This window comes from Trachemys scripta, chromosome 1, assembly GCF_013100865.1.
Source record: "Trachemys scripta elegans isolate TJP31775 chromosome 1, CAS_Tse_1.0, whole genome shotgun sequence".
Classification (NCBI taxonomy): Eukaryota; Metazoa; Chordata; order Testudines; family Emydidae; genus Trachemys; species Trachemys scripta.
This window is the reverse complement of record NC_048298.1, coordinates 229,416,074-229,428,103: the sequence shown is the minus strand read 5'-3', so window position 1 is coordinate 229,428,103 and position 12,030 is coordinate 229,416,074. Positions and strand designations below refer to the sequence as shown.

General features: G+C 43.3%; 1 protein-coding gene across 2 annotated transcripts in view; it reads right to left on the bottom strand.

The window, feature by feature from the left end:
- Positions 1 to 12,030, bottom strand: part of TMEM131 (transmembrane protein 131) — a 169,095-nt gene that overhangs the window by 89,918 nt on the left and 67,147 nt on the right. For both annotated transcript variants that reach the window (XM_034757930.1, XM_034757929.1), the window contains exon 4: positions 824 to 892. In XM_034757930.1, the coding sequence (XP_034613821.1) occupies positions 824 to 892 (69 nt within the window). The remainder of the gene's footprint in view (positions 1 to 823; positions 893 to 12,030) is intronic.

Below are 12,030 nucleotides of genomic sequence, written 5' to 3'. Positions count from 1 at the left end.
CTACAAAGTAAAGGAGTAGAAGCCATTAACATTATGATAAAAACTGCATAAAAATAAAAAATAAAACTTCAACTCTTAAAAGAATGCTGTGTATTTACTACAAATCAAAACTTCTTCAGGAATTTCCCCATACATTTACTTTATTCTTATTCAGTTACTAAGACCATATAATCAAACCTGTGTTATAGAAAAAAAGTTATCTACATGAGCAGTCTTTAAACTTACTGAATTTAGAAGTTCTTGTACTGCATTATTTATATGAATGATATTCAATCAAATTTTATGGTTATAGCGGAGATGTGACTAACATGGCACTTTTGTACTGTACATTTTTGCTTAAACATAATAAGCAAATAACTACAGTTCGTTTTCTGACCATGACCACTTATTGACATTTAAAAATCATTAAAGTTCCCAAACCAAAGTACTGAAACACAGACAAACCTAAGATAGTTGGTTATCGTTTCTTACAAGTTCTTTTTGTAACAATGTGTTAATACAAATTTGGCATGTTAGCTATAGTCTGTTGTTCATTGCACTGACAAAGGCCATTAATTAATACTTGTAAAATAAAGCACTTTCATATAGCTTTAATGTTAAGCAACGTATTTACTATAAAAGGGAGAAGGATACTTCCATGTGCATAGGGTATTTCTGGACAACCACTTTGACAAAACTATATACATGACTTCCTTTCCCTCCACGGGTTAACAAATAACTCAGGATCAACATAAAATTCCAGCTTGGACAGGCAAAACTTCCACTATTTTCCCTATACTCCTCTACATCCCCCCACACTGTGCCATTACGCTTTTCTACTTACTGTTCATGGAAATCCAGCATCGGTGGTTCAAACCGGATAGGTCTGCAATTCCCCCGATACAGAGAGACACTGAGGAACAAGAAGGAAGAATAATTAATTTCAAATTGAAATTGAACTTTGCTTGCTGACCCCAAAATATTTTACTTCTCTTTGAATGAAATAGATGTGATTGAATTGGAGCTGCTCTGTAATTTATGAATACTGTATACTAACCAGGTCATTGCTTTAGTGTACAACTATATTGGTTTAGTTTAAAAGGGATCTGTAAGAAAAGCAAGCAGGAAGGGGGAAAATGGCTCAAAATAAGCCACTTCTCAACAAAAAAACAGGAAAAGGCTTGGGAATCAGAATATCAAGAGAACTGTGGCAGATTTTACAGAAAGAATCCTCTCAAGGGAAGAGGGGAGTTGTTCCGAGGAACTACACAGAGACTGACAGTTTCTGGGGGTGTCTGAAGAAGTTAGCACTGACTAGATAACGAATGGAATGCTGAACCATACTATACTCTTCAGCCACTAGGTGGCATTGTGTACAACACACAGTAGAACCTCAGGTTTCAGGAATGGAGGTATTCGTAACTCTAAATGTTTGTAACTCTAAACAAAACATTATAGCTGTTCTTCAAAAGTTTACAACTGAACCGAATACAGCTTTGAAACTTTACTACGCAGAAGAAAAATGCTGCTTTTAACCATCTTAATTTAAATGAAACAAGTACAGAAAGTTTCCTTATCTTTTAAAAAAAATTTACACTTTCCTTTTTTTTTTTTTAAGCTGTTTATGTTTAACACAGTACTTTACTGTACAGTATTTTCTTGTTTTGGGGCAAAGGGGGGGGGGTCTCTGCTGCCTGATGGCATACTTCCGGTTCCAAATTAGGTGTGTGGTTGACTGATTAGTTAGTAACTCCGCTGTTCGTAACTTCAAGGTTCTACTGTATCTTAACTTCAGCTAACCTCAGCCCTACCTGGCAGTACTTTAAAGGATCTTATAGAAGACATCTTTGGTGCATCTCTCTGAGTGGAAGCTCTATAGTCAGTCTCTATTTGATACAGAAGCCTGACTTGCTAGCAACAGCCCTGCAACCTACCATGTACAAAGAATAGGTGACAATGACCAAGGATAGTAAGCCTTTAGGTAAGATAGGCATGCATAAAGACTTGCTTTAAAATTATCTCTAAATGATATGTTTCTACTTTTAAACAATGCTTTGGTTTTAAGAAAGCTGTTTTATCACAATACCCCTGATCACAGACTCACAAAGGGAAGTGCCACAGGTGCCAAACTGTCGCTCCTGCTAGGCAAGCACAGTTGATGCACAGGGTATGTCTACACTGCAATTAAACATTCATGGCTGGCCAGAGGTCAAATGACTTGGGTTCCCTGGGCTTGCACAATGGGGCTGACTAACTGCAGTGCAGATGTACGGGCTTGGGCTGGAGCCTGGGCTCGGCGTCCCAGAATCCAGGCTCCAGCCTCAACCTGAACGTCTACACCACAATTAGACAGCCCCATAGTGCGAGCCCGAGTCAGCAGACATGTGCCATCCAAGAGTGTTTAACTGCAGTGTAGACATACCCCCAGGATACCTTAACACAGGGCCTGGTCTATGAATGGGAAAATTCTGGATTTGTATCCTGAGATAGGTAAAGGCCCCTGACATCTGAGGGACTGCAATTAGAGAGACCAGAAAAGGGACAGTAGTGCAACTAGCCCTGTAATTGTGACAATGGGATTTGAAAAGAAATTGTGCACATAATGCGAACCTAAGTCTCTCCCATTGTACTTCAAAGAAAAGCTAAATATTGATCAAATTTAAGCTCATATGTCCACATTCCAAACACAGTGTAGTTGGGGAATCAATTACAAAATTAAAATACCAGACAGAATCTTAACTGTATTTTAGAACCAGATTAAAGCCTTGACCATGACCAATCCAGTAATGTGTTTGCAAAACCAATGAAGACTTAGCAATACGAGCCCTCAGCAAAGATCTAACAGCTCAGTGCTGAAGTGAGAAGTGGCCATGTGAGAAAATTAGCGAGGCTCTACTATGTAACTAAGCCACTTACCAGTGGTCATGACTGACAGAGTGGCTGTGCACATTCATAGCTGCTTTAGAATTCAGCCATTAAGAAGTTAAAAAACTGCTTTATGGCATCTAAGTTTTATGCTAACCAACACAATATAGTTTCAAAACAGTTATTTGTGAAAGGTGGGCATTAGCTCAATGCAAATTCCTCAACATCGAAATATAAAATCTTCTTTGGACCCATATACTTTTCTCTATTTACTGCTTCCACTCCAACTATGCTATTTTAAACTGTATAACAAATTTACTCCAAAGGAGACAAGCTTGCGCCTTTCTGCAACTACTCTACGTGGATTTTTAAATAGTTTTGAATGGTACTCTTAAGCAATCTTTTTGGTATACTATGATTTGGAACTAATGGCACACTTAGGGATAACTCAATACCTAGTCAGGAGGTCATGGCTGGGGACAGGGACGGAGCAGAACGTTCCTCTGTGCCCCCTTGGTTTGGGGATCTCTGGGTTACACTTTGCTCACTTTTTGAAGGTTTTCTTCACAACCATAATGGCTAGAGACTTTTAAATAAAGACAAAATTTTGGAGAACAAGATGGTAGAAACCACAAAAAGCAACGTGGGCACATTCTGTGATACTCTGCCTAATTTGAGTCCTAGGCCTGGTCTACACGATGCGTTTAATTCTAATTTAGCAGCGTTAAATCGAATTAACCCTGCACCCGTCCACATAACGAAGCCATTTATTTCAAAATAAAGGGCTCTTAAAATCGATTTCTGTACTCCTCCCCAACGAGCGGAGTAGCGCCAAAATCGATATTGTCATTTCAAATTAGGGTTAGTGTGGCCGCAATTCGATGGTATTGGCCTCCGGGAACTATCCCACAGTGGACCATTGTGACCGCTCTGGACAGCAATCTGAACTCGGATGCACTGGCCAGATAGACAGGAAAAACCCCATGAACATTTGAATTTCATTCCGTTTGCCCAGCACAGGAGAGCATAGGTGACCACAGAGAGCTGATCAGCAAAGATAACCATGCAGGTCGATAATTGAAGAAGAGCACCAACATGGACCGTACGGGAGGTACTGGATCTGATCACTATATGGTGAGAGGATTCAGTGCTAGCAGAACTTCGTTCGAAAAGACGAAATGCCAAAACTTTTGAAAAAAATCTCCAAGGGCATGATGGAGAGAGGCCACAATAGGGACTCAGATCAATGCCGCGTGAAAGTCAAGGAGCTCAGACAAGCCTATCAAAAAACAAAGGAGACAAACGGTCGCTCCGGGTCAGAGCCGCAGACATGCCGCTTCTACGCTGAGCTGCATGCAATTCTAGGGGGGGCCGCCACCACTACCCCACCTCTGACCGTGGATTCCGAAGCAGGGGTAATCTCATCAGCCACACCTGAGGATTCTGCGGATGGGGAAGAGGATGAGGAGGAGGAGGAGGAGGATGAGCTTGCGGAGAGCACATAGCACTCCGTTCTCCCCAACAGCTAGGATCTTTTTCTCAGCCTGACTGAAGTACCCTCCCAAGCCAGTACCTAAGACCATGACCCCATGGAAGGGACCTCAGGTGAGTTTACCTTTTAAAGTATAAAACATGGTTTAAAAGCAAGCGTTTTTTAAATGATTAATTTGCCCTGAGGACTTGGGATGCATTCGCGGCCAGTACAGCTACTGGAAAAGTCTGTTAACGTGTCTGGGGATGGAGCGGAAATCCTCCAGGGACATCTCCATGAAGCTCTCCTGGAGGTACTCCAAAAGCCTTGCCACAAGGTTTCTGGGCAGTGCAGCCTTATTCAGTCCTCCATGGTAGGACACTTGACCACGCCATGCTAGTAGCAAGTAATCTGGTATCATTGCATGACAAAGCCTGGCAGCGTATGGTCCCGATGTTTGCTGGCATTCAAGCAACATCCGTTCTTTATCTCGCTGTGTAATCCTAAGGAGAGTCATATTGCTCATGGTAACCTGATTAAAATACGGGAATTTAAGGGGACAGAGGTGGTCGTTCCTACTGGACTGTTTGCCTGTGGCTGAAAAGAAATCCTTCCCTGCAGTTAGCCAAGTGTGTGGTGGTGGGGGATTGGCGTTGAGCTTTTTGCCTTTGGCTAGCAGGGATCTTCCCTGATACCAGCCACGTGGTAGGGGGAGGGATAAAGCGATCATCCCAGAGAATTGGATGGGGTGGGGGTTAGTTTTTCTGCTGCTGAAGGTTAACAGGAAAACCACAGCAGTCAACGGGCTTTGCTTGGTATGTGGGAAAGGAGGGTGCAGAAGCCGAACGACAATGGCTTACCATGGCCGCATGCAAGCCGAATTCTGTTGCCCGGACCTACGTCTGTGATCTCTAACACCAAAGCCACAGGCACTCAATATTAAGATGGAAAATGCGACCTTGTACTGAAATCACATGTGCTATGTAATGTGAATAGTGTTTTTCACCGTGAAAGAGTAGAAGCGTTGTTCTGTAAAATGTATCTTTTTAAAAACTTCTCTTTTTTCCATCCCTCCAGCAGCTGCAAATTTTTCAAGTCTCCCTCCTCCGTCCTGAAGGCTATCTCAGATAAGGCGGTGGAGAAAGAGGACGCGAAACGAGATGTTCTCGGAAATAATGGAATGCACCCGCAATGAAAGAGCTCATTTGAATGAGTGGAAGGACACGGTATCTAATTACAGGAAAGATGCCAGTGAACATGAGGTCATGAGGGACGCTCGAATGAAAGGTGGCAGACTGCAACGCTGGAGCTGCTGCGTGATCAAACAGACATGCTCCGGCATCTGGTGGAGCTTCAGGAATGGCAGCAGGATAACAGAGTGCCGCTACAGCCACTGTATAACCTCCCTCCCCGTCACCATGTTCCATAGCCTACTCACCCAGACATGTAAGAACACGGGGGGCAGGGGGAGGAGGCTCTGTGCACCCTCCCACTCCACCCCAGTGGACAGCCCAAGCAAAAGGCTGTCATTATATTGACTTTTTTCAGTGGCCTTTTACTTCCCTCCTAGCCTCCTCCCAAACCTCATCCGGGTTACCTTGTCGGTTCTCTCCCTATGTTTATAATCACTTAATAAAGAATACATGATTTTTAAACTATAGTGACTTTATTTCGTTTAAAAGCAAGCTGTGATTTAAGGGGGGGAGGGGGTTTGCTTACAGGGAATGAGTCAATCAAGGGGGCGGGTTTTCAACAAAACAGAACTTTCACACCGTAGCCTGGCCAGTCATGAAACTGGTTTTCAAAGCTTCTCTGATGCGCAGCGCTTCCTGGTGTGATCTTCTAATCGCCCTGGTGTCTGGCTGCGCATAATCAGCAGCCAGGCGATTTGCCTCAGCCTCCCACCCCGCCATAAATGTCTCCCCCTTACTCTCACAGAGATTGTGGAGCACACAGCAAGCAGCAATAACAATGGGGAGATTGGTTTGGCTGAGGTCTGACCGAGTCAGTAATGAGCGCCAGCGACCTTTTAAACGGCCAAATGCACATTCTACCACCATTCTGCACTTGCTCAGCCTGTAGTTGAACAGCTCCTGACTCCTGTCCAGGCTGCCTGTGTATGGCTTCATGAGCCATGGCATTAAGGGGTAGGCTGGGTCCCCACGGATAACTATAGGCATTTCAACATCCCCAATGGTTATTTTCTGGTCCGGGAAGAAAGTCCCTTGCTGCAACCGTTTAAACAGAGTAGTGTTCCTGAAGACGCGAGCGTCATGAACTCTTCCCAGCCAGCCCACGTTGATGTTGGTGAAACGTCCCTTGTTATCCACAAGTGCTTGCAGCACCATTAAAAAGTACCCCTTGCAGTTTATGTACTGGGTACCCTGGTGCTCCGGTGCCAAGATAGAGATATGGGTTCCATCTATCGCCCCATCACAGTTAGGGAATCCCATTGCAGCAAAGCCATCCACTATGACCTGCACATTTCCCAGAGTCACTACCTTTCGTAGCAGCAGCTCAGTGATTGCTTTGGCTACTTGCATCACAGCAGCCCCCACAGTAGATTTGCCCACTCCAAATTGATTCCCGACTGACCGATAGCTGTCTGGCGTTGCAAGCTTCCACAGGGCTATCGCCACTCGCTTCTCAACTGTGAGGGCTGCTCTCATCTTGGTATTCTGGCACTTCAGGGCAGGGGAAAACAAGTCACAAAGTTCCATGAAAGTGCCCTTACGCATGCGAAAGTTTCGCAGCCACTGGGAATCGTCCCACACCTACAACACTATGCGGTTCCACCAGTCTGTGCTTGTTTCCTGGGCCCAGAATTGGCGTTCCACGGCTATAACCTGCCCCATTAACAGCTGATCTCCAAAGCACCGGGGCCTGCGGTTTGATAGAATTCCATGTCCATGTCCTCATCACTCTCGCCGCCGCGCTGCCGTAGGCTACTCCTTGCCGCCTGGTTTTGCAGGTTCTGGTTCAGCATAAACTGCACGATAACGCGCGAGGTGTTTACAATGTTCATGACTGCTGTCTTGAGCTGAGCAGGCTCCATGCTTGCCGTGGTATGGTGTCTGCACTGTTCACCCAGGAAAAAGGCACGAAACGGTTGTCTGCTGTTGCTTCCCTGGAGAGGGGGGAGGATGTACCCAGAACCACCCGTGACAATGTTTTTGGCCCCATCAGGCATTGGGATCTCAACCCAGAATTCCAATGGGCCAAGGAGACTGCAGGAACTATGGGATAGCTACCCACAGTGCAACGCTCCGGAAATCAACGCTAGCCCAGGTACATAGATTCATAGATTCTAGGACTGGAAGGGACCTCGAGAGGTCATCGAGTCCAGTCCCCTGCCCACATGGCAGGACCAAATACTGTCTAGACCATCCCTGATAGACATTTATCTAACCTACTCTTATATATCTCCAGAGATGGAGATTCCACAACCTCCCTAGGCAATTTATTCCAGTGTTTAACCACCCTGACAGTTAGGAACTTTTTCCTAACGTCCAACCTAGACCTCCCTTGCTGCAGTTTAAGCCCATTGTTTCTGGTTCTATCCTTAGAGGCTAAGGTGAACAAGTTTTTTCCCTCCTCCTTATGACACCCTTTTAGATACCTGAAAACTGCTATCATGTCCCCTCTCAGTCTTCTCTTTTCCAAACTAAACAAACCCAATTCTTTCAGCCTTCCTTCATAGGTCATGTTCTCAAGACCTTTAATCATTCTTGTTGCTCTTCTCTGGACCCTTTCCAGACATGGACGCACACCGCCGAATTAATGTGCTTAGTGTGGCTGCATACATTCGACTTTATACAATCTGTTTCCAAAATTCGAATTATATAAATTCGGATTAATCCCGTAATGTAGACATACCCCTAGCCCTCTATGCTGTTAGAGGAGCTTTAGACATTTTAAAATAATTTCCTTTTGCCAATTATCTTTTCTGAATCCTAATTTCCCCCATGTGTGAATTCTAAGGCATCTGGAGTCAGAGCCTATTTTTCTTCAGTTCCAGAATAGTATAAACAAACAGGAATTAATGGAGAAAATTCATAGAAGAGTAACAAAGATGACTAGGACCCTGAAGGGACAGATTTATGAGGAAAGACATTATGGTAATCCAGTTTGGTTAAACAAAAAAAAGTGAAAAGGGCATATAATGGTCAACATTTGTAGGGTTAAACTCCAATCGTTTACCTCAGTATCTTAAACTATAACTAAGAATAATGAAATTAAGAGAGTATCAGGAAAAACGTCTAACCAGTAAAGTCCATGACTGTGGTATAGTCTTTCAATAGAAGGAGTTGAAGTACTATTTCTTGTACAGTGTTTATAACTAGACTGAACAGGAGTCTAAGAAAATATACAACAGGGACCAAAATCTACACTGGCATGAAGAATGTACTACATGTCCAGTAGATTTTCTACCTCTCTAATTTTTTAGATGAAACAGGCTCTGAGACTGACTGGATTTACCTATCTATCCACCCACCCAAATTATTTCTTACGCAATGGTAAGAGCCTTAAAGAAACCAGCTGTTTAAGTATTTTATTAGAACTATATAGACTAATATTTATGCTGGAGTTTGCCCACCAAAACGAAGGATTTATTACTAGGGGGTCTATTTTAACTTTAAGGTAAAATGAAAGTTGAACTCAAAAGAAAGAGTGGCTTTAGAGATTCATTTAAAAGGAAATGAGACTGACCTCTGCAGATATTCACAATTCTCACAAGGTTAACAGCTACCCTGTTTCCCCGAAAATAAGACAGTGTCTTATATTAATTTTTGCTCCCAAAGATGCGCTAGGTCTTATTTTCAGGGGATGTCTTATTTTTCAGAAATGAAAAATGCCTTATTATCGGTGGATGCCTTATTATCGGGGAGGTCTTATTATCGGGGGGATGCCTTATATTACAACGAGAGGCAAAACTGTAAGTAGGCCTTATTTTCGGAGGATGTCTTATTTTCGGGGAAACAGGGTATTAGGAAGGCCATCTTGCAAGGCAAGTATTTTAATACCCATAGTTTAAATTGTTGAATAGTAGAGTTTTCTGAGAACTTTCTAAAAAATGTCAGGATCAAAGAGTGCTCTTTTCGCCTCTCACAATTCTTGACTTTCTTACAACCGTTAAGAATACCAGAACTAGGGAGCAGACATTTATCCTGGGACACTCCACATTATTGTAGAATGCAACTTTTTCAGACTGCTATATTCTTGGACCCTGGCCCCCTGCCTGCATGGAAAAAATATTTCAAGGCTTCTGACAGTGGGAACAAGAATCACACTGTGGTTGTATAGTCCCCCAAAAGTGCCTAAAAATGGTACTGAGGTTCCATGTTTATTTCTCTCAATGCCTTCAACAGCAAGTGAATTCAAAAGTATTTTTTAATTGCCAGCCCTGCAAGCAATTTGAAGTCTAAAAAATAAAAGTCAAGCTATTATTTTGGCTTAGGAGTGAACATCAATATAGATGCTGCAGCTGACACACAGTTAATTCTGTTGATGGTACAAACCAAAAAGTAATTCAGCTAACTCTTCTTCCGCTTCTCAGCTCTGAAGTGTTTGCAAGAATAAAACGTAGGAGTTATTCGTCACTGAAGCAAACCTATGACTCTCATACATGCAGAAAACCAATTTGTTCAGAAGGTACTTTTTCTATGTAGCCAATAGATAAGTGGTGCCCAAACCTTTCCTGTCACGCCCCCTTTACCAGTAATGGAATCTGTCCACACGCCCCTTCCAGTACTGCACAGTTGGCTCAGCAAGGGAGCATGGGTGAAGATGGAAGGTAATTATCACCACTGAAATTTGACCAGGACCTTTTCATGGGCTATTCCAGTGCATGTGTTATGGTCTTTGGACCCTATAAAACTGGGAGCTGGAGTAGAGCTACCTACCTGACTCAGATGAAATTGCTACCTACTGAGTCACTAATGTCTTTCTGCAGCACCTACATGTATTCCTTGAAGGTCTTCAACTAAGTACTGTCCCAGCCCTGCCCTGCTTAGCTTGTGAGATCTAATAAGCTTACAGCCCAAGGTGGGATGGCTACAGGCCAATTTAAACACAATAGGCAAGTACCCAAACTTTTCTAAACCAGGTAAGTCTCTTCATCTTCCTTATTTTTAACTTGACATTTGTTTTTTTTTTAATATGAAAATGAAGAACTGGGCATCTTGAAAGATTATACATGCTAATCAGACTCTCCACTGAACAGCCAACATTAGCAGTTGCTATGCATGCATACTGCCATGTAAGGATCTTCTGGAACAGAAATTTGAGATATATTTTACATTGATTTGATTCCATGCTAACACTTCTGAACTGCACCAAATGCAATATTTTGGCAACAACTTATTAATAATCATGCTTCAGTGGCATCTGAGGGGGTGAGGGATATCTCAGTGGTTTGAGCATTGGCCTGCTAAACCCAGGGTTGAGTTCAATCCGGGGGTGGGGTGGGGGGGGCAGTTTGGGATCTGGGCAAAATCAGTACTTGGTCCTGCTAATGAAGGCAGAGGGCTGGACTTGATGACCTTTCAGGGTCCCTTCCTGTTCTATGAGATAGGTATCTCTCCATATATTTTTATTATTTATATTTTATCTAAAACACTATCTCACAAAAACCGCAACAAGAAAGTCTACTTCTAACTTAATAATAAAATGAAATTTCGTTATTTATAAACCAATGTCAACCATATTAGGGTGTTTTTGAAAACCTAATATGCTAGAACATGAGATGAACACAAAAATATCATGCTTACATTTACAATGAATTCCACTGTAATCATACTTAAGGTATTTAATAAAAAAAAGTTTTTTTACCACACTACTGAAATGATCAATTAAGTTTGGTTCTGTTTCGGAGCAGGGCCGGCTCCAGGCACCAGCTTGCCAAGCAGGTGCTTGGGGCGGCCACTCCAAAGAGGGGCGGCAGGTCCAGCTATTCGGCGGACGGTGCCTCACTCCTGCTCAGAGCGAAGGACCTTCTGCCGAATTGCCGCCGCAGATCACGGCTTTTTTTGGGGGGGGGGGGGCCTGCTTGGGGCGGCCAAAACCCTGGAGCCGGCCCTGTTTAGGAGACAGATATACAACTGAGTCCTAACATCAGGGGTATTCAGCTGTATACAAGAAACTTCTCCAAGCAGACTAACTTGGGCATACAGATGCAAGGTGCAATTTAAGTCACTGTGACAATTTGGAGAATCTGCTTATGTAAAAATATATGAATTCAGACTGATGTTATGAAACTGCTGAATCATTTCATGCTGCAGAGTATGGCGTATCAGCTATGTTCCGTCAGACCTGTGTTACCCATTTCCCAGACCAGGGACAATGGAAAGTCGTTACCCTTAACAACTATACCCTGACTACTAAACAGGTATGCTAAGGAGGGTTGCTTGAACTGGGAGACCAGTTCAACCATGTTGGATAAATCTCCGAACAGGACAACAAAAAACCAAAGTGTTGATGCTAACCTTTAAAATCATACAGACTGAGAAGGTCAGGGGAAACAAGAGAGACGTAAGAAGCTTGGGCAGGAAAGAGGATCAGAGAGTCATGCTTTCACAGCAGAGGGGTCTTGTTTAACTGAGGGATCAGCCAAGGAAGAAGAAAGGAAGCCAGGTGCAAAGGACAAAGAGAGACTGACTGACTAGATGCAGACGGCGGGATTCTGGACTCCACTGGGGACACTGACTTAGCCCAAA